Genomic DNA, 24024 nt, shown 5'->3' on the forward strand with positions numbered 1-24024 from the left:
TCAAGCATCCAGAGGTGATGGTTTTCCAGATTTTATTTTTAAAGTAGAGACTTTCAAACATGGTGCTCCCACCAGTCAACAAGCAACTGCCAATGGATGAAACACACACACAAATCACAATACTCTCGGAATATCAATCTGGCGATAACATGTAGAATACATTTTCCTCCTTTAATTGTAAACATACAAATGGTACCTAGAGAAATCGTTTCAAACCTAGGTAAACATTTACCAAAATGATCTCAATCCCGAATACTTATTAAAATAAACCACTGAACTGCCATGTTATAATACACAATGCAGAGGATACACCTTCTCTCTTGTCTCTTGTCTCAAACAGTGTTGTGGACATCCGCATACGTTTAGTGTTGTGGATATCCGCATACGTTTAGTGTTTATTATATCTTTAGGTGAATTGGCGTAGTACACACTATCAGTCAAGTGATTGCCTAGATATATCGTTTCACTTATTTATGATACATTCAGTTTTCTTTTTATGATGCGCGTCTGATTGTCTGTTTTTTGTGTCCATGCAGTTTATGGTGTAGTATTATTTGCAATGGTCCGCCATCTGTCAGCTGGTGTTTCCCCTCTGCTGAAAGTGATGCTGTAACCCTTGTTATACGCGCAGCTGCCTGTGACGTAGATCTGTTCTGTTATTAACGTCCCTTTTCTATTTCCACAAAAATTTGCTGTATTTCCCTAGCGGGTCAATAAAATTAGATCTCGCGAGAATTCGTTTCCGACGCGCGCCCCACGCACCGTCGTTCACAGACAGTGGATGAATGCGCTCGGCCTCACTGCACCTCCCCCTCATTTCACACGCTCTGAACTGATGGTTGCCTAGTGCGCGCGCATTGCCGTTTCACCTCTGCAGCACATGCGCAGTCTGCTCGCCCCGCGCCGCCGTGGGTTTCGGGCTCGCGCGGGCCCTGGGCATGCGCAGTGTTTGTGTGGACAACGCGCGCCCCCTCCTCCCAGTCTCCGGCTGGCCCTGTGTGTGTGTGTTTGTAAAGGGTTTTAAAGATGGCCGGCGCGGCGGTGCCTGTGTACTGTGTGTGCCGGCAGCCCTACGATGTCAGCCGCTTCATGATCGAGTGCGACATCTGCAAGGACTGGTTCCACGGCGGGTGAGGACCTGGGGGACGAATGACGGCAGTTACGGGTTCGGGGAGTGCGCAAGAGCACCGGAGTGGGTGATATGACCCGGGATAACCTCCGCCTCCCTGCGGGGAGCGACGTGCGAGCAGGGCCGCGCTACATGGAGGAGCCGGGGTCTGGGATTCGCACACTTGATGACACAATAGCGCTGAAGTGCCTGCTTTCATTGTTTTTTTGTTGTTTTCGTCTCAAGTTGGTTCTTGTTTACGCTGGCGGCTTGTTACACAATTGAGCACTGGAGCTGTGCACGCATTTGTCGTCCACATTCTAATTTCTGAGTGTGAGTTGTACCTGATAATGTAGTCGGTCCCACATTACTCATGTGTGGGTTGAGGTGCTTCTGTAGGTTTCTTCAGAGACTTGGTGGAAGAAGAACTGAGCTGCTTTGATATCCGACTCTATTAAATGTTGCATATGTGTAATCTGAAGTTGTACTGTGCTGCCAAGTAAATATCGAGTGATAAAGTTAATGTATGTCTTTGCAGAGTTGTTCAGTTTTTGTTGTTGTCCGTCAGTCTCAAGCTTGTGAATCTGTCATGCTTTCTTTTTTTCAATTATTGTATAAGAGGATGTAGTGCCTCTGAAACGTGCATGTGCTGCTTTATTGTAAGGTGTATATTATAACAGTATTTATATATGCGCTGGTTGGCATGTAGCACACCACAGCGGGACCCATAGTGGATTAGTATAGTAAAAATGTTCTTAATTTGAGCTGTGGACATGTTTGTTAGTTGGATTGAATAGGATAAATAGGGTATAGATGAGCTAAGAGCCTAGAAAATGTTATTAGGGCGATCGTTGTAGTAAAATGAGGTTTGGAGTGAGTCGAAGAAGGGAAGAGTATAGAAAAGGATATTTGGGAGTTCATAGTAATAAAGTGGTTTGCATTGAGTCGGAGGGATAGAGAAGGGAGGAGTCTAGAAATGGTTATTTAGGAGATCATAGTAGCACAGGCAGGTTAGAGATGAGTCAGTGTGGATGTAGAGAATATAAGGAAAGGGGTAGAAGATGAGACACAGAGTATTGAATTGGAGATAGCTTAAGAATTTCCTTGCTCCCCACCCGCAGTGGGAGTAAAATAATAAATATATAGATACGATTCCCATGCTCCCCACCCACCGTGGGAGTAAAGTAATAAATATATAGATACGTAACTAATTATAAAGGTATACACATATATATGGAAACTAAAGATAACGTTGTATTATTTAAAGTCATGTACATGTATGCACAAATAGTTAAGAGACTCATACTTTCAAGTGTTGCTGTATATAAAGATTATTCATTTAGGTATTTGTTTTTTTGTTAATTTAACGTTGCTTTTTTATTTTTCATTTTATGTCCCCCCCCCCCCCATATTTCAATAGTGAAGTACTTAACGATACAGTTGTTATAATCATATTTACATTCTGATCTATAAAATAGACAGCAACCCAAAAGCATTAAATCCAATAACTTGTGACACATTTTGATAGATTAAATAGAACAGAGGCGCATAAGCATGCAATCAAATAACACATAAACTATGCAGTCAGCTATATACATGTTAATCATAAAATATATTCATTTTAACCATAAATAATATACACATTTATTAAGCAGAGCTATAAAAAACCTATATATCTTTAAACCATGATTAGAATATAAATTTGTACAAAACTGTTCGCATATTATCAAATTATACATATTTACATGCATAGGCTGTAAATTTGGGTTTTGACTATGGTGGTTATGTAGGACAGAGTAAAATACTGGAGCAATCTTCTGAAGATACGATAGTTATCCATGGATCTTATGTTTGACACTAATGAATTCCATAGGTTGGCTGCTTGAACAGAGAAAGATGTATTACTCATGTATTTTTTTCATGTATGGTGGGGTTTTGAGGCGAGGTGCCAATATGCAGAGGAGGTTCCTTTTGTATGTATTTGATGGTTTGTTCTTAATATAATGTGGTCCTCATTCATGTATTGCTTTGTGGATGATACAAATCCAGCTTGAAGGTGGATCTTCTGGCAACCATTAACAAATGTAGGGCCCTAAAAGCAGCGGAGATGTGGGCTTGTGGCTTTACATGTAAGAGTAGTCTGGCAGCATAGTTTTTGAATTTTGTTATATAGTGTTTTCATAGTTGATAGAGATGATCCGTGGTAGAGACCATTGACGTAATCAAGTTTAGACAGTACAAAAGAGATGGTAGCTAGGACCTTGTGTGTAAATCCTATGTGATGCTACATTGGATGCCCGCCCCCCATGGTGACACATAGTGATGAGGTACTTTAGTATCTAATAAGCAAACTGTATTGAGTTTTTCCTCTTACAGGGATTGTACTTACAAAGCTGTGTTGATTTGTGGTGTTTATAATTGTCTGCAAGGGGATTGCCCAGTGAAGACTTGTGTGTGTGGCTGTATGCATGTTTGTTCTTTCACTGTGGCATGCTACCTGACATGCTTCAGTATCTGATCTGCCAGTTATTTTTTAGGTGATGTCCCAGAGAGAGCTTTATACCTAGAGTGGCAGTTCTTAACCCAGGTTTGCAGATCACTCGGGGACAGCAACTGTAAAGAATTAACTAAATAGATTTGTAAAGTATGTATTCTTTAAAAGGGGAAAACCGTTAATATTAACCTGCTCTGTAAGAGTGAGTAAATCTGAAATTGGAAGCTATAAATTAAAATGGCACCAATAGCTCGGTTCATGGAAGCATCACAACTACACTCAACAATGCCATGGGTGCTTGGTTGCTTCAGTTGAATCACTAGCATGCGTCTATGAAGAGCATGCATTTGGAGCAAAAAAAATGAGACCACGTGGTGTACTAAAGTCTAACATTGATTTGTCTTTGGAAGTAAAGGTGCCTTTTGAAAAGCTGTTTACTTTCCCTTTATGATGATTTCTATGTTTGTGAACTAAACAAAATATTTCATAGTTTGTGCATTTGTTTGTTGTATACTAGTTTCTGTGCACTGTTTTTCGGTATCTCTGGCTAGGCAGGGTCCCTTGCTATCGGTGGGAGTCAGAGGGTTAAGAGTCGTTGACCTAGTCTGATACAGTATCTTATCTGAAAATTGTACTTGAGGTATTGCCATCAAGGACTGCACTTTGCAAGTTGATATGCAGCAGTGTACCATGTTTAATGTGTTTGCAATTGAATGCCTATAGACATTACTGCACGTGTTCCTGTGGCTGTGTCTAGTGTTTATCTTTACTTGAGAGCCACCCTCTTCCACAAGTTATTGCTTGTATGCAGATTTGATGTTCTGTTTAATATGATTTGATGTAACTTTTAGCTCTGTGTGGACGACCCAGTTATACAGTTGACTACATTTGTGCTTAAGGGCCAATTATGCTGTATATGGCCAAGGATCACAAGATCACAAGGACTCTAGTGCGCATCAACTAGAAAATGAGTATTACAGATTATGTCAATTGCCTTGTAAATACAAGGCAATTGACATAATCTGTAATACTCATTTTCTAGTTGATGCGCACTAGAGTCCTTGTGATCCTTGGCCATATACAGTATTCAGGGTGTAGGCAGGCACCAATTTAGTGCAGCACACATATCGTATAAGCGTTTGATTTAACTAAATTAATAGAGTGCAATACCACCAACCATTTATTAAGGGCCAATTATGCTGCACATCGACAATATTATTTTAACACATTAGTACTGTGCTTTGTTAGTGCTACTTTAACATCTGAAAACAACACTTATCAGCTGCAAAATGGGCAGTTAACCTTTGCAAATGGTCTGCCACAGCTTGACCTTGGAATGATTCTTTTGTTGACTTCTGCAAATTATGCACCATATCCTGAATTGTGTGGCATGTTTGGTAAAGCCATAATTGAGCAGAAAACACAACACCCTTTCGAACTGCTTAGTGCAGGTGTGCATGGAAACTCAGAACTTATTATCTGTGACTCTGGATTTCTGGAATATGGGAGATCGAGATAGAGCAGACAGTTTCCTGACCTAGGGGCTCTCGCCCCCTGGGATGTGGATCTTTTGGATCCAGAGATTGCTAGAGTAAGGAACTCTGGTAAAGCGTGTTATCTATGGATTATGACTTCGGCTCCCTGTTTTCTGTTTTACTGATTTTTATAGATAAACACAGACCTAAAACCATTTATTTTGAAATGTGGATAAAAACAGAAATTGGGGTATTGTGTGATTCTAAATGCTGTTAATCATGACTGCCAGGCCAATAGCTGTGTTTATTTACAGGCAAGGGGATTACAAAAAATATAGTGATTTTAGTAAAGAGCCTTAAACGGCAGTAGATTTCTACAACCTTGATACTAAAATTTACATATTTTCTTACAAGTGGATATTTTACCACCTGGGTGAGTATATATCATTGAAACATGTCAGGTGTTCAGGCACAAGTGCGCATTAACTGGTTAAATAAATGCAGAAATAAACATATTTCAGCTCCATTATTATTATTTTTTTAACAAAAACCTAAAATAAATATGGATAAGTACAGGTAAAGTTTGCAAAAAAAAAATGGATAAATACAGGCGGAAATTACTAAAATATGAATACCATAAAACCGGTAGCCCTAATTATGACTGATAATATTTCTTCTAACAGTGTTGTGACTTTTGAATACCTCCAAGAATTTAGAAGTATTTTATCTCTAACCGCTCACTTTCTTGTTTTAATGCTTCTTTGGTATTCCATGACTAATTTAGGTATTGAGTAACATTTCTGTGTCTCTTCTAGGAGACCTTGGAGTTAAAATCTACATGATAACTGGTAGTTGGTTTTAATCTAGAAAATGATGTCCCAAGTCTAGACTCGTCAGCTCTTTTTGTCCCTTGCTAGGTGTAAACACAGGGTGTGTTGTTACTTGACTATATTTTTTTAGTTTTATATATCGTGAACTTGAATCAAAGATTTTGGGTATCAGAGCGCTTACATGAGCACTAGTTTCGTTACAGATTGGCACATTCATTCTTTTTTGTTTTGTTAGGCACGGGGAGATTAAGTGATTTGCCCAGAATCACAGGATGTTGAGGGACGTTGCAGAGACTGACCCGGTTCCCCAGCTTCGAGGTAGACCGCTCTAGCGCAAAGGCTCGATTGATTAGTTGGACATTGCAGATATCTATTTTTACGGGTGTCACTTTTCAGACCTAGCTGTGTTTGCTCTGCCATGTAACCTTCAATGACAATAAAGGAAGTGTAATTAGTTCGTGTTGCTACCGGTCATTCGTCCTAAGGCAAAACTGTTAAAACATTATGTGCATGATTATTATTTTGCTGGCAACCTTCTAGGGAACAAATGTAGGCCTTACGGTTGCCACATGTTATGAGCATCTGCATGTTCACTAAGTCGATACTGGAAGTGCTCCCATAATTTCTTTTGGAGGATGGTGCCCTATTATTCATTTACGTATTTGTGCACAGATTTGGAACCGAGTTGATTTTCTGCAGAAGTCTAGTCGGTGTGTTCTGCTCAGCTCTTCGTGTTGAACTTGGTGAAGTGCCATTCTTTATGGCATCTTCTTCATTCTGTATGTTGAGTTTAATACTGGGATCTATCTGCAGGAGACAAAAAACATTCAGGATAGGTCTGGGCCAGTTTTTGCAATTTGTTAAACTGGCGGGATGGGCAGAGAGATTTGGACTGTCTTTCCTAATGCCTCCACTACCACTGGACTGTTGGGTCACTGTGCAGTTGGGCGTGAGTTGTCGTATGGGGACATTAATGTACGAGGCTCTATAAGTGGATAGAGCAATCCCTCTCTTTGAGGCGAAGTTAGCCAGGGCGGTAGACCTGGGAGGGGGGTGGAATAGGGCAATTTGGCGAGAAGTGGGCAGAAACGTGTGCTTTGGTGAAGGGTGTCTTGTGTATTGTGAGATTCTGATTGCTCTAATATAATCTCCTACCTAGCACCGGTGACACCGAACAGAATATTTCAGGGCCATACGGCGATATACCCTGGGTGTGTGGGGAGAAAGCGTCGTTTTCGCATAGAATTGCACCAGTGACACGGTCTCACTCTTTGGGGAATGGGTGGTTGAGAGTCTAAGAAGGGTAGCAGGTTTACTTGGGCCTTGCCCTGAAGCAGTGCCTCTTGGGAACTATAATGAAGCACAGAAAGCCGATTAAAATTCAGTATAAATGTACATATCTAGCGCTAGTGTTGGCACGGAGATGTATAGCAATTGGCTGGACGCGTATTCTGAGTTCTGGTCTATGTTAGTAGAAACGTAATTTGGACTAAAATGTGTTTCGGGGCCAAGCATACTTCATTTTGTGGCGATTTTGTGATTATGCTTTGGTAAATTATTATGCATACATTTCAAAAGTAAACCTGGTGGAATGATTGATGCACGTTTTAAGCAGCTGCAAACCTAGGGCTTATTTTACCACATCATGATTGATGATGCGTACTAATTGAGAAATGTAGTTTGATCTATTTTATTATTTTTTTTTAGTTTGCTCAATGTTTTCACCTGTAACATTTGAGAAGTAAATTATACACAAGCCTACAAAAGGCAAAGTCGGTATTTTTATAAGTTTCTTGTAAACGCTAATACTTTACTTTCTGATCTATTTGGCAGTGGGGAGGGAGTCCTACCTTTCACAGACTTGACACAATTTTTCTTTCACTAGCTCTAGTCTGCTAGAATTGCAACCCCATATCACTAGGTCAGCTAAGCTTTGACATTGATCTCTCAGCAACAGTAATCAATTGTTTTCTTTGCCCCCCTGTGGGCTCTCCACATCGTCGGTTTGAGGAGCCCTGAGTTAGTTTAACAGTGGCTCTGCAGTAGAGGACATGCTGATGAGGTTAGATGGAGGTATTGGAGCCTGCCTTCTGATCACACATTTCTCCCTGCAGCCTCATTTCAAAGAATCTTCTCTTGGCACTCTTTTACAATGTTGATAAGTTGGGCGGTGCATTCCTTTATCAAGGTGTTTGGGCCTCTGCTATGTTGAAATGTTGCTTTTTTAAATTGAGTCGTATTCAACATCTTTTCAGAATTAAACCAGTGAGTTAATTCATCCGATGTGTGCAGCCACATCAAACTTTGGCTTTTTCCTGTCTTGCATTACCTGGAAGTAGACATGTTACCCATACTTCAATGGGTGAAGTATTTAAATTTGCATCGTGAGGTATTGATCTGGCCATAGCTTAACCAGATGTGTTAGGAAGCACATGCAACTTCATTTTCCTTATGCCAAATTTTCCCCAATGTTAGCTTGTATATGATGTGTCCCTTTGGTAACTGGAAAGATAGGTTCCAAATTATGGGCTGCTGTTCAGAAGATGCTTCAGTTGTTTGTCTGTCATTTTTTTGGTTTGTTCTAATATTTTGAGTACGGGGCAATTTTTAGAGAACTACACACACTTTGAGAGAATTGCAACAATTGATTTTTAGTGACTGGCCCGTGCTCTGGGTAAAATATTACTAGGGTGGTCTTAATGTCTAATATGCAGATTCAGGACTGTTGTACTACTTAATATGCAAGGAACCCTGATATACAATGATAGCCTCACCCCCTTCCAATCACAATCCGTCTTGCAAGCAACTGATCCCTGGATGTCTAAGCCTAGACAGTGGATTAGACTGTCATATTGATAGTCTTTTAACTTTAAATCATTGCACTTGTTTTATTATGTATCTGTTGTGCTTTTACGGTCATTTTTAATGCACCAAATAAAGCTTCATGATTTGACCTGACTGGCTTTATTATTATGTCATAGTCGGGTGCTTGTAAACGTAGCAGTCCCACTCGTGAGAAAGGAGACTTGTTCTCCGAAACGCGTGGAGTTTGCTGCTGAAATAAAAAAAATGCTGAAATTAAGGATTGTGGCCTAGACTTCGTTTTTTCTGGTATTGTGGCAAAACGAGAACTGTTGGGGATATATATATATATATATATATTATATTTTATTGCTGGATAGGTATTTGGTGTCCTGCCCTCACATTCGTTTTCACCTCTCCTGAGATGTAATCTTATGGTCCTTCTTCAGTTCTAAGAGCTTGAGACAGGCTTTTACTGTACAGTGTATGAAACAAGTATGTATGATACTTTGGTTTTCAGATGGTAACTTTTTCCTTAATTATGCAAAAGAAAATTAATCCTAAAATATTAGTAGTTGCATTTTTTTTTTTAACTTATACCATTCCTGATATTTAATATTGCTTCTCAGAATTTTCTCTATGCGCCAGCCTACCTTCCAATAGTGAAAATAGCTTTTGGATGCTAGTACTGCAAGCATGTTAACAATAAATTCTTGCAGATCCTACTTTTGAATATAAACCACTCTGTCTTATGGCTGGTTTATTAATCTTTAAAAGGTAGGTTTTACCTTGTCAAAACGGTCTATTTTGACATGTTGAATTGCAGTTTTTACTTTGCTTCAGTAGGGCTACTATGGCGGCAGCCTGAATCCATGTTTGCACTTCCACTGTATGAGATGGCACAATAGGTGCTGCAGTTTACTAGTGGCATTTAACTTCCAGGCCCTGGGTACACTTTTACCATATTCTAGGGACTTCTAGGCAAGTAAAAACATGCCAATTATTAGTGTGCCAATCAAACCATGTTTAAAGGGGAGCACTGGCACTTCTGGTTAACAGGGGTAAAGTGCACAGCGTTTTAGAGCCAGCAAAAATATAGGGTCCAGCAGAACGTGAAAAATCTGAATACTGCGCAGAAGAGGCAGATTTCCTACATCTGACCACAAGGCAGAGATACAATTTTGATAGTGCTGCCATAGCATCAAGAGAAACCCAAAGAATGTTCTGGTGATGCTGGTGAGCTGGCATCTGCTAGTAAGTAACCCGATAAGAGCCTAACAGCATTATTTCATTTACATTGTCCATCTTTAACGAGATATGTTTGACTCATTAGCTGGCCCTCTTGAGATCCAGGAGTAGCTGTAACCTTTTGACAGTTTCTATGCCATGAACACAATGAAACAAAGATTGCTCCGTCCTTTGCATGGTACCGTAGCCTTTTTGAACATAGGATCTGCAATCCCCTTATGAAGGTTTTCTTGCCTGGACGTGTTCTTTGCCTATGGGGTGGCTGCTTCATGACTATGGAGATAAGGCAGATTTCCTACTGCTACCATCTCTCAATCTCTGATGAAATCCGAATTCATCCCAAGTGTAGCACTCGCTTCTCATGCATTTCTTACTTGGCTCTAGGAAATGCCAGGATTATTTTCAGGAATTTAAGCAGCCACTGAAGGGACTTAAGTTTGACCTCAAGGTCACAGGTTAAATCTGATTCGGTCAACTCAGCCTTTCATTCTTCTGCGGTCGATAAAACGAGTTGTTGGTTAACAAATATGTTATTCAGCGCCAACCTAGCTTTCTGGGTGAACATGCTCATTGCAAATACACATTTGTTAGTAAATCAGTGCTGAATTAAAAATCAAAGCTAATTGAATATTCTACTGTTCAGCCATCCGACCATAGAGGGGTGGGGGGGGGGGGGTTGTTACGTTCAAGAGTGCAGGTTTTTCAGAAGACCTTTCTTCGAGGAAAGAATTACATTTTCTCCAAGAGTTTGTCCATTCATCTTTACTTTATTTTTTTGTCAACCGCAGCTCTGTTTTCACCAGCCCTGAGCAGTATGAATATTCTAGGCATTAAATCTCAGTAAGCCTTAACACATATTTAATGAGTGCTTGTTTTGCGAGTTTATTATTTCTTATTTATGTTTTCAAAATATTCAGCCCTAGGCACCAGAACCCGACATCAAAAGTGGGCAGTCGAACCAGAGCAGCTTCCCCTCTAGCAAATGTGATCTTGGCTTCCCGTTTAAGGGCGGGTATACACTTCATCTTGTCCTTGTTCAACCCTCGCATGCGTCTAGTCCGTTTCAGGAGGGTGAGTCTAGTACCCCCATTAGACTTCACGCGAGAGAGGGCTGATATCTCTAGCTCAAAGAAACTCGCGGTCCACTTAAGGTATCCGTCATATGTTCTCCCTTAAAATGGAACGCGGGGCTGTTCATGATTACTAAACCCTTGAACCTGAAGCCTGTTCTCTCGTCCCCACCAATAGTAGGGTCATGACGTCTCGAATGATCTTGGCTTCTGATCTCTGCCACTATAGGGAAGTTCGGGTTCCCTGTACTCTTGACGATAATCGCTACCTGGGATTTCCCTGTTCTGAGGAGCCAGATGGCTCCATAATTGCGGCTGTTAATTAATTTTCCCTCCGATGTGTGGCGCCTAATCACCGCCTTCTGTGATTGGACCCTGGTCTCTGATGCCTAATAACCTCCACTACTGCTGAAGCCTCCCCCACCTTCTCTCCAGTCAGAAGTGTGGCCCTAGGTCGCATTGCCCTATGCTTGGATCGGTACTTTCATTCTGGCAGCTGGGCTCACTTTGGAAGATGTCCTCGGCCCCTGATCGCCCTCCACATGGGTATGTGGCCTGTCCTCCTCCTCGCCCCTTGGCCTGGCACACATCAGGACTTGCGTTATTGCTGGTAGGAGGCCTCTGAGCGGAGGCTTGGCTCTGCAGACTAGGCACGTGCTTAACACGTCTGATCTTTCTCCCCGGCTGCTGGCAAGGATGGTGTTTACGGCATTTATACATAAATACATGTGTCCGACTCGGTTTTGTAGTGGTATTTCCCTTTGTTCCTGTCTGTCCAGCGGCCTCCACTGTTGCTGTGCTGTTTGTGATCCACGTGGAGGCGACCGGGTGGGAGGTGTCAGCCAGGGTCGGAGATGCCTTTGAGTGACAGCTGAGCAGGGCTGGGACATTTGGCCCGATCCCCCACCGCCGCCAGCGCTGCTGAACATAAGCAGAGCCTTGGGGAGGGCTCCAGCTGGGTCTCTGGGATGTAACAACGGCGCTGCATTCCAGGCTCAGGCAGGGCAGGCCTTCCTCCGGGAGCTCGCACCCGGGGCTTGTAGAGCGGCCCACCAAACTGGCCACTCATTTGAAGTTTCGTTCCCTTTCCACAGCGTTGCATCGCCACTACAGATTTACCACACCTCGCTCGGGGTTTCACTGTGTTAACGTATTTTTGAGAATCTGAATCCTACACGCGATCCAGGGATACACACCTCCTCTAAGTTTTTCAGACCACATCTCCCTCTCATTTTTCATGCAGAAATTTGCCCGTGCCTTTGCGTGACTGTAACCTAAGTGGAAAGTCGGGGCTCACACTCGCTTCTGTTGCAGCCTCTTTAGTTCACCTCTAAGTGCTCCAGTATGGGCGGGCGCTTCCACATGCACCTGTTCGCTCTTGACATATCTCATGTCGTTGACCCCCTGAAAAGCTGTCAATTTACATGAAACAGTTGGGCCGCACGGTGGGGTGGGGGGGAAAGGGGGGGGGGGGGGAGGAGGGAGGGTGAACAGCATTTACTACGCATATTTTTACCACGTGCATTTAAAACGCATGCCCTTTCCACACGTTTTAAGGTAAGTTGGGGAGGTCTCCCCCCACTAATACATTGTTTTTAAATCTAAAAACAATGCGTGGTATTGGCATGCGTGCTAAACAATGCGTGGCAAAAGCATATGATGTATTTACCTGCGTTATACTATCGTACAACCCACATGGAGGAGTGCACAATTGTCTCTCACGTAATTAAGCGGTGTCGAGAAAATGACATGTGATTACGTGTAATACAAATGTCTTTCAGCCCCATAACTTGGTGCAACATTAATCTGTTAGCTGTTTTTTCATACATCAAAAAATTAACGGCTTCTTGGGTTCTGTTGTTTCCATGATTTGTTGACGGCATAGTTAACATGAAATGGCTCAACGGCATTACATTAGTTTGGAAATTTCGCAAAGCTCAAAATTCCTAAAGCATATGAACTACACATTCCTAGTTTAAAACGTTGCCTGCTCAAAAAATCCCACATCTACCGTTGCTTGTCTTTTTTTATGATCAGTTAATTACTTAAAGCCAAGCCTCTAGAAATGTACTTTATTCATTCAACAAAGAACAACTTTGTTCATTCAAAAAGTCATGAGGACTTTTGAAATGCGCTTGGAGATGGACGCCCCCTATTAAGCAGTGATCCGTTTGACAACAGTTGATTATGCAGGATACACTTTCCATACAGGTAAGTGTGTCTGGTGGATCTGTAAGCCTTCTCAAACCTTCATTTTGGCATCCAAGGAATGTTTCCTTAAGGGTTGAAGTGAGAGTGCTCTAAGGCCTGTCAGTCACTTCCAGAAGCCTTGGTGGTTTCCATGAACAAATGATCACTGTCTCATCTTACTCCTGTCATAATGCAATAATTCTTTAACGTAAAAAAATGTCAAGGTTAAACCTACCTGACAGCACGTGGTGTCTAGTTGCAAAATACCTATTTTGAGCCAACCAAGAACTTACAGGAGCCCGGCCGCGGAGGGCAAGATGGCCGCGGGTGGGTTGAGGTGAATAGTCGCACCAGAGCCTCTCTCCCATCTGGTTTGATGAATATGGTTTAACGGAGCGTTAATCTTCCCCAGTTAAAGCTGAAAAGTACCGTTATTGACTCTGCCTGTATACACAAGGTCGGGATGCTGTGATGCTGGAAAACGTACTTTTTCAAAAAACGGTACCAACAAACGCCAGCTACCTCAGAGATCTCGGGGGCGCGGTGGCAGCTGAGTTCGGCAGGTGGGCAAGGAGCCTAAAGTGGAAACTTGAAATCTTTAAAATTAATCTAGCCAAGCATTCGGCAAGTATTGCAGCGCTAGGCTTTAAAGGTTGGAGCAATACGTTTCCTGAAAAAATGCCGCCGAGACCTACAAAGATCGATAAAAAGAAAAACAAGGAAGACATCGAGACTGAACCGAACAATTCAAATCTGGCTGCGTCGGAGACACCCGCCACGATGAAATCACAGGTACCAGCCAAGAATCCAGGAGCGATAAAGAAAGTGTTTGTGCCACCCATTAAGAAAAAAACGGACATGAAAGGAAAACCGCTGGGGGACGAGCGCATCAAAACAAATGAGAAGGCGGCGATCCTCAAAAGTAAAAGCAAAGCGACCCCTCTCAGACAGCCCACCCTACCTGAATCATTCACCCGCCCTGGTTGCACAGACAGCGGATCAACCAGCAGGAGTCCAGAAGCAACCGGCGTTACAGAACAAGAGTCCGATCCCGGTGTAAGGCATAGGAACGTCCTCGAGGACGCAGCAGCAGCGGCAGAAGCAGGAGCTCGGAACGTGAGAGACGCCGAGTCCGCAGTTGCTAAGCAACCAGCAGCGGAGTCTTCTGTGAGACACGAGCAGGACGCCAGCAGCAAGAAACAGGAGGTAATAGCTGGGAATGCGGGACAGAGGGCTGGGGCAAGTACTGAAAGGGAACAAGCAAGAGAGATGTCTCAGAGGGGGTTGCTTGAAGACAAGAACAATGAGGCTAATGAAATTGACAATGATAAAGAATTAAAAGTACAAAAAGAGGCAGGAGGGCCAAGAGCCCATGAGAAGACCGACAATATGATGCAGGCGATCATGCAGGTGGAAGCAGAGCTAATGGCTAAAACCCCCAATCCCACATGGGGAAGCACAGTTAGTTTGATGCATGATAAGTCAACACTCGGCCACCCCAAAGAGAAGGAAGATATATGCTCATTGGAGGGGGACCGCTTTTTTTCAGTCGAGGAGGATTCTGACTCAGCTCAATTTGAGGGGAAGGGTTCAGATCTGGAGGAGGAGGAAGAAGAGGCGGAGAAGGAGGAGGATGAAGACGATGAGGAGGACGACTCATGGACAGCCTCTACCTCCTCAGAAACTGATATAGATAAGGAGTCTACATTAAAAAAGAAACAGACAAGGAGGCATAGGCACGAAAGGTCACCTACAAGGGGTGCTGAAAGGAAGCTGGACTGGGACTATTCAGCTACATCGCAGACATACCAAGAAGAGTCAGAAGCAGGTCTGAATCAGGGAGACGCATTTGGTAGAGTGTTTAATATGCTGAAGCAAATACAAACAGAAGCAAGATCTACAAGTCGGAAAACAAGGCAAGATTTTAGGAAAATCCAAACGACGCTCAGAAAAACTAACAAACTATATGAAGGCCTGGCGGGGAGAGTCTCCGAGGTCGAGGAGAGAAACGGGCAAGATGGAGGATGACTTTCGCAGTTTTAGCGAATTTAAAGTACAACAAGAGAGGAAAGCAGATGATATTCTATGGAAGATGGAAGATTTCGAAAATCGCCAGAGGCGGAACAATGTTCGCATTTTGGGAGTGGCGGAAGGGCTTGAAGGGCAAGATCCGAGGGGTTTTGTGATCAAGTTATTAAGGGGGGCATTCCCTGAGTCCCAGTGGCAGTGGGAGGCAGAGGTCCAGAGAGCGCATAGATTCCCCTTTGTTCAGCGGAAGATATACGGAGCTGAAGGAGGGTCGAAATCTCCACTCCCCCGAGCAATTTTAGTGTATGTTGGGAACTTCCTACTCCGAGAGGAACTCATCCAGAAAGCCAGACCAGATAGCAAAAGATCGGTCGAGGGTGTTACATTTTTTACGAGACCTGATTTCTGCCATGTGACAGTAGAGAGGAGGTGGAGGCTCAGAAGACTGATCTCGGAGTTTCAGGCTCTTGGATCAGAAGCATATTTGCTATTCCCTGCCAGGTTGAAAGTGGTTACAAAGGGCAAGGTCAGGATGTTTATATCAGAAGTGAAAACGCAGGAGTTTATTCAGGATTTGGAAAGGGCGAAGAAAGAGGGTCACTGAGGGATAAAGGTTCTTTGTTGGAGAAAGGGGGGGCACATTTGAGGAGATGGGAGAGGGGTGCGACTAGCTCAACTAGGAAGCGTCCACATATAGGTCACTATTGACCTATTTGCCTGTAGGGGGGGAAAGGGAAAGGGAAAGCAAAAAGCAGCTGAAGAGTAAGGTTCTGATAGGGCAGTTAGCACACATTGATTATACATTTTGTTCGTTGTTTAAATTTTTGAGTAAAACAGGAGGGAGGAACAATGAAAGAGGGGGGGGGGAAGCCGAAAGAGATAGCTGGGTTAGGAAGAGCTGGCTCTTTTTTTTTTAGTACAAAATGTCATGCAAGGTTGTTTCCTTAAATGTATGTGGCTTGAATGATCCAAGGAAGAGGACAAATGTAGCAGCGTATCTAAGAAATCTACAAGTAGATTTAGCATGTTTGCAAGAAACGCATATAGAAGAAAAGCAGATTTATTTAATGAACCAATTGGGCTTTGATGTACTTGCGGCCAGTAGGCAGGGATCTAGGACAAGAGGAGCTGTTATCCTGGGGAGAGGTAGAGAAGTGACTGTTAAAAGAAAGAAAGAGGACCGCTGGGGGAGATGGGTTATGGCGGAACTAAACGTTAAAGGGCTCAATGTCACATTAGTAAACATATATGGTTCCACTGAGGACGATTCAGAGATTTGGGAGTTTTTAGATATAGAATTAGCACAGTGGCCCGAACCAATAATCTGCTGTGGTGATTTTAACATGCATGACCCTACAAGCTCATTTATGAGTACAGGCGCAGTGTATAATGGTAGAAAGAAAAAAGTAAACAGGGCCATTACTAATATGGTTAAAAATAATCTTCTGGCAGATCCCTGGATAATGCAACACCCATTGGTAGATGGTAGTACCTTTTTTTCGGCACCTCATCAGGTGTTGGTGAGATTAGATTACTTTTTAGTTTCTAGGTCCTTGGTCTTGGAGACACAGATTGAAAAGCAACCAAGAACTATATCCGACCATAGTCCATTAATACTATCAGTTAAGGTCTCGCAAGCGCAGAGTAAGAGATCCACATGGACGTTTGAGAGGAGTCTGCTCCAAGACCTTGAATATAGGAAACATATGGAAGAGTGGATTAGGTTATTTTGGGAGATCAATCACGGAACTGCCTCAGTGGGGCAAACGTGGGATTGTTTTAAAGCAGGCGTCAGAGGAGAAACACTAAGCTACGTGTTGACCAGACGTAAGAAAGAGAGGTTAAGGAACGAAACTTTTCGGCAAAAGATGATCATTGAAGAAGGAAAACTAGTTGCTGCAGTAAGATCTAAGTCCAGCTTGGAAAATATATTATTAACTATAGTAACACTAAAGGCGGACGCGATAGAAAGTCTCTCGAAAAGGTCTGCGGAAAAATATTTGGCTAAGAAAGAAAAGTTATATGAATGTAGTGAGAAGGTGGGCCACATACTTGCGGTTAAAGTTAGACAACAAAGGGCGGATGCAGAAATAAAAGAGATATTAGATCCAATGGGTGTCACTGTTACAGGCTCAGATGAGATAAGAGGTTTTTAGAGGCTTTTACGAAAAATTGTATACACAGGGTGACACAGAGGGTATAGGGGAAGCTAGGAACTATCTTAGAGGTGTGCGCTCACCCTCTGTTACAAAAGAAGAAGGTGAAATGTTAGACTCTACCTTAGGTCTGGAGGAATTTATCGATGCAATAAACAGCTTACCAGCAGGAAAGGCAACCGGACCTGATCAAATTCCGGTTGAATTTTATAAAGTATTCCGCGACTGTTTGCTGATCTATATGTTTGAGGTTATGGTATATGTACAGCAAGGAGGGCTATCACCAGATTCTTGGCGTGAGGCAGATTTAATTGTTATTGCTAAAAAAGGGAAGCCCGCAACCCTTCCTGGATCCTATAGACCCATCACATTGATGAATTCAGATAGCAAGGTATATTCTAAGATGTTGGCAAAGAGATTAGCAGGATGTATTGAACACTTGGTGAGCCCATCACAACATGGTTTTATACCCGGGAAGGGTACCACTCAGCATATTAGGACGCTGATTACTATGATCGACGTTGCAGAAGTCACAGGCGACCCTATTTCAGCACTGTTTTTAGACGCCGAGAAGGCTTTCGATAGGGTTGCCTGGGAATATCTATGGGAAACTATGAAGTGGTGTGGTATTGGCTCAGGTTACATACGAGCTTTGCAAGCTCTATACAGAGACCCAGTGGTTAAAATCAGAGTAAACGGAGGGCACTCGGATTTAGTACATGTACAACGGGGGACTCGCCAGGGTTGCCCGTCTTCTCCACTGTTGTTTGCTCTGTACATAGAGCCATTATTACGTAAACTAGAGGGAAACCGTGTTATTCAACCTATGTCATTCAATGGTTGCACTGTGAAAACTCTTGCCTATGCTGACGACGTGGCTATATTGACTCCAAATCCGGATACAGCCATGGTTGGAGTAGAGGCAGAAGCGCATGAGTTTGGGCTGATCTCAGGATACAGTCTAAATAAAACTAAAACCCAGATCATTCTGAATAGGTTTGCAACAAGTCTAGATAGCAGGGTGGTCAGCAATGCGACTTACCTAGGGATTGACATATCTGTAAAATTGGAGGAACTAGTAGAGCGCAATATGGAACCATTGCTTGCGAAGGTTAAAAAAGACCTGGAAAGGATAAGTAATCTACATCTTTCTTTGGTCGGATCCACAAATGTGTTGAAAATGATGGTCCTGCCCAAATTTTTGTATTTATTCAGGTCAATACCTTTGATTTTTGAGAACAAATGGTTCAATAGGCTGGAGAGTCTGGCTAACAGATTTATCTGGGCAAGAGGAAAAACACGTAGGGCTTATAAATTTATCACCTTGCCAAGGGATAGAGGGGGGTGGGGTGCACCAGATTTTAGATTATACTTTTTGGCTGCTGCTCTTCAGTACATGCAGGGATTAATTGGAGGAGGCGGTGGGGCATCAAAGACCATTAACATGTCAAATGAAGCCTATACAATGATACTAGGACAAAATACTGTCAACGGATTCCTGTATTTTACGGATTTGGGGTACCTCAGAAGGCAGACATATAAGACTCTAAGGGCAGCACTTAAAATCTGGAGCATTTTTTTAAAAAAGACTGGCATGGGTAGATTTAATAGGTACATCAAAGTCTATAAAAATAAATCCTTCCCTGAAGAAATCTTTTCTGATTTATTAATGGCGGAATGGGAGGGCAAAGGGATACATCAAATCGGGGATTTAGTTAACTCAGAGGGTATAATACAATTTGAGGAATTGATTAAAACATATAAAATAAACAGAAGGGACTTCTTTAAGTATCTTCAGATTAGGAGCTTCCTTAGGAATAAACAAGGAGGGCCATTGGGCTTTCACCCAACTGAGCTGATGGAAGGGCTAACTACGGGGGAGGAATACTCCATTAGGTTAATATATGCTGCACTGGCAAAAAATAGACCGGATGATTTAGATAAGCATAGGGCCATATGGGGGGAAAGGATAGAGGCCACACCTGAATCATTTAACGAATCACTGGAGCTAGGTCGGTCTATGCTTTGTTCTGCCCCTTTGCAATCCCAACACTACAAAACGCTATTTTCGTTATACTACACTCCAGCCAGGATCGCGAAGTGGGGGGGCACTGAGGGTACTACGTGTCCCAGGTGCAATTCTACTGAGGCAGATATTGTCCACATGTTTGCTACATGTCCTCAATTATACACACTAATTAAGGATGTCGAAAATTTTCTATCTAATTCATTAAAGATCAGGGTAAATTTCACTGTAGGCTTAATCATGCTGGGTGTGGACGCAGGAAATGAGTATTTGGATCCAGGCGATGCAATGTTTTTGTTTATGGCAGCGGCTGTCTTTAGATTAATGCTAGCTAGGGTATGGTTAGACAAGAATCCCCCGACCCTGCAAACATGGTTATCAAATCTTATTGCTATACATAATTTAGAGAAATACATATATGCAAGGAAGGGTAGGATTGGGAGAGCGCGAGGTATTAATATTTGGGGACCTTTGGAGAAATGGAGAACAGGAATAGGATGATTTATTTTGTTGTTGATTTATGACTGTTTGTTATATAATATGATATATGTTGTCTTGGCCTCCCCTCTTGGTGGTTAAATAGCTTCAATTCAAAATGTATTTGGTTATATTCCGAGACGAACAAATGTAGGAGCAAAATGCTGTATTCTCCTTTCGAAATGTGTGCTTTTTGAAACATAAAATAAAATATATTTAAAAAAAAAAAAAAAGAACTTGCAGGAGCCCATTGCTTATCGTTGACCGGCTTAGTCTCTCTCGTTCGCTTGTTTCTTATTCAATACTTTGCTTGTCCATCTTGTGTTTGTTCCTCTCTGGGAGCATAGCCTCTTTACTGTCTCTCTGATTAGTTGGCTCTTTATCCTTCCACTGCTCACTTTTAGGGTACTGTTCCCATTGGAGCAGGTTGAAGACTTATTTGCATATGCCTGGGTCCAAACTGAAATGGCATGTTGAGCAAAATATTGATGGACTGTGGTGTAGCCAGAGTAATTACCAATAGCGGATAATAATTCATGAATTAATCAATCACTTTTTAGGTCTCGGACCGTAGGCTGCGCTTGCGCAGTCTCGCTCCGAGATTTAATGTTTTTAGAATGGGGCTTTAACCCGCCCCTCTTCTCCATTGGCTGGCTTCCTAAACGGAGGACAACCATCGGAGGAGAGGGGCGTGACTCCGTTCAAGCCATGTCTTTTTCTGATTCGGGTGCGTCTTTTTTCTGCTTCTTTATTGTTTTCTTTCTCTCCTTTTCCCATTGGCTGGAATTTTACCTTCCAGCCAATGGGAAAAGGAGAACAAGAAAACCACGCCCGAATCAGAAAATGACCGTGCTTTCTCCGAGGCATTTCTGCTTCGCCTTGGAGAAAGATTGTGGCGTTGTCTGGCCGCGCAACAGACCGAGCCCTCCCCTTGAGGAGATACGTTTTTTGGCGTCTGTTCCCTTGTGCTTTCCGCCCCCCCTCATTGTGCGTCTGTTCCCTCGTGCTGTGATCCGTTTTTTGTGCCCTGCTTGTGATCCGCTTTTTGTGCCTCCGTGCTTGCTGCCCCCTCGTTGCTTGTTGTGCCTCTGTCCCCTGCCCTGCTTGTGATCCGGTTTTTTGTGCCTCTGTGCTCCCCTGCCCCCTCGTTGCTTGTGCTTGGCGTCTGTTCCCTCGTGCTGTGATCGTTTTTCCTGCCTCTGTGCCCTGCTTGTGATCCGGTTTTTGTGCCTCTGTGCCCCCCCCTGCCCCCTCGTAGCTTGTGCTTGCTCTCCTGCCCCTGACCCCTCGTTGCTTGTTGTGCCTCTGTGCCCTGCTTGTGATCCAGTTTTTGTGCCTCTGTGCCCCCCCTGCCCCCTCGTTGCTTGTGCTTGCTGCCTCCTCGTTGCTTGTGCTTGCTCTCCTGCTCCCTGCTTGTGCCTCTGTGCCCTGCTTGTGCCTCTGTGCCCTGCTTGTGCCTCTGTTCCCTGCTTGTGATCCGGTTTTTCGTTCCTCTGTTCCCTAGGGCGTTACTGGGCAGAGAGCTCTGGGTGTGTGGCTCTGCCTGTGTGTGTGTGTGTGGCTCTCTGTGTGTGTGTGTGTGTGTGTCTGGCTCTCTCTCTCTCTCTGTGTGTGTGTGTGTGTGTGTGTGTGGCTTTTTTTGTGTGTGTGGCTTGGTCTGTGTGTCTGTCTGGCTCTGTCTGTCTGTGTGTGGCTCTGTGTGTGTGTGTGGCTCTGTGTCAGCTAATACTCTCTACTACTCACCTATTGCCATTGTAAATGACAATACCAATTTTTTATGTTTTAAAAAAAAAAAAAATGAAAAAAATGCTAATAGCTCTAACTATAATAAAGCCGAGACCATTGCATTGTAAATGCTTGTTTTGTATGCTTCCCGGAGAAAGGCAATATTTCTGCTATGCAGCACTCCCAATCTCTAGAGCTTTCGAAGGTCACATGAGTTTCACCATCCTGCCATGTGCCGCAGTGGCTGGCATATAGCTGGCTGCAGGCTGAGGATAAAACAGGGTTAAAAAAAAACCACAAAGCCAATAGTTATTACCTGTGGGATCTAGTGGCTTTGTCTGGTTCTAAGCCATTCTTCACAACTTCCTCAAAGGTGTGCAGCATGGGTAAAGGAAGAAACCTTTGAGGCCAGCCCACAAAATGACGCTGGCACTTTTTAGGTCTCGACCTCTGCCAATGCCCTTGTGCATTGCAGATGTCGAGATGTATAGGAGTTGAAACAAACTCTTTGAACAAGCGCAGATTACGTGCAGTTCATGTGATGCGCATGCACGTAAAACCCATCAGCCTCGCACCAGACTTCAATGGAATGCCTCGTTCCCTCCTACTCGCTCGCTCCCCCCCCCCCCCCCCCCCCCCCCTCGCTCGCTCTCCTGCCCCCATCACACAACCATTACACCATTTGTGCCTCTCATTCCCCCCTCCACCAGAATACAAAGGAATGCCTCCCGCCCCCTGACTCCCCAGATGCTTCCGAGGGTAAGAGTTTTTTTTTTGTTTACCTTTCAATGTAAAATACGCTTCACAGTTAACCTTCAACCCCATCAGCCCTTTTGCAACACTTGAGCCCGGTCCCTCCCTAATCCCGAATTAACCTGTTTAGCACCATCTTGTTCTGAAGGGTTGCTGTATTTGCTTTCTGGAGTAGCGCTTTCTGTTGTGAATGGTAGCTTGGAAGGTTGCGTTTCATGTTCGGCGTCCACTCCTCGCGCACCACAGCGGAAATTTCATTATAGCTCCGTATCCAACTACTGTATGTTTCACACAATCCTTTTACGAGCATTGTGTGCGTTTTTTTTTTGCTAACGTTCGTTTTTAATCAACCTTGTATGTCTCCTCACGGCCGAGCCGCACCTCTACAATTTCTCATGTTACCTCATTGTTTTACGACGCATGCGAGCTTAATCTGCAGCCATAATGAACTCCTCATACATTTTATGTGTAAATGTATGTTCTCGTGTCACCAGAGCGCATAATCATTAATTCTTGCGAATTGTTATTTGCGAAATGTCATTTGCAGTTTACTTTACGTAGTATCATTCACATTCCTCATGGGCTCCGCTTAACTGGACAGCAATTCAGGCTTGGGCTACATTATCTGCGAGGCTTTTTATTTACTACAATCAACCTTTTATGCCTCCTTACGGCTGAGCTGCACTTCAAAGGCAGCTCTATTTACTTCTCTGGACAACGTAGGGCTCCCCCGCTGTGTCCTGTAACTTACCTAGTCAAGCGAGAACAGCATTTAGCGGATGTCCGCCGGACGTAGCATGTGCACGTTTCTGGCCTCGAAGCCGGTACTTAACCTGAACACGCTCAGTGTTCCGTTTGCAAGCCTCCTTGGTGGTGTATCTGAATTTGTAGGGTAGATTTTGTTATTTCATTTGGTTTGTATTGCATTAATCTTGCTGCTCTATGCTGGTAGAATTGCTGGTGTTGCACCCCTCAACGCCTCAGCGCCCCTCCGCGCCACAGCACTCCTCCGCGCCACAGCACCCCTCTGTGCAGCCATTCAACAACAACTGGTTCTAATATGTTCTCTCAATGTTTCAAGCTTTATAACAGATGTAACAAAAATATGTTAATATTTCACTGCTGTTCTTGGATTTTCATCACAATAAAATACAATGAACATAATCTTCCCGAAAGTTATTTACAAAAATTTAAGCTATTGCCATTCTAAATTCTAATAACTTTTATTTAAGAATTATTAAAAAAATAAGGCATTGTTGTTTGTAACATTAATGCATCTAAGTCATGTAAATACAACGCATCTAAGTCATGTAAATACAACACGTATTGCATTACAAATGCTATAGGTGTCACGTTTGCGAAAGTTAAAAATATTGGCATTGTAAATGACAAAGCTATTACGCTATTTTCAAAACCAGCACATAAATAAAATATTTGTCATTTACAATACCAATAGATCAAACTTTCCTAATGCGAGACCTATTGCATTGCAAAAGCTTGTTGTCTTTGCAGTTATTAATCTGAGTTGGGGTGGTAATTAAAAAGAAAAGTACCATTGGAGTCGCAGTGCAACACATTGCTGGGGAAAAGAAGCGCAGAGGTGGAGCAAAAGGGTGCAATGGGGTGTAGATTGGGAGAAGCA

At 43.1% G+C, this 24024-nt stretch overlaps 1 protein-coding gene across 2 annotated transcripts in view; it reads left to right on the plus strand.

Moving 5' to 3' along the window:
- The first annotated feature begins 969 nt into the window (after positions 1–969).
- KDM7A (lysine demethylase 7A) overlaps positions 970–24024 on the plus strand; it is a 345661-nt gene continuing 322606 nt past the window's right edge. The window contains exon 1 of one of the 2 annotated variants that reach the window (XM_086953055.1): positions 970–1130. In XM_086953055.1, coding sequence (XP_086809181.1) covers positions 1027–1130 — 104 coding nt within the window. In that variant the 5' untranslated portion in view covers positions 970–1026. The remainder of the gene's footprint in view (positions 1131–24024) is intronic. The other variant, XM_086953056.1, reaches the window with a different exon arrangement.

This window comes from Lissotriton vulgaris, chromosome 1_2 (assembly GCF_964263255.1).
Source record: "Lissotriton vulgaris chromosome 1_2, aLisVul1.2, whole genome shotgun sequence".
NCBI classification, from domain to species: domain Eukaryota; kingdom Metazoa; phylum Chordata; class Amphibia; order Caudata; family Salamandridae; genus Lissotriton; species Lissotriton vulgaris.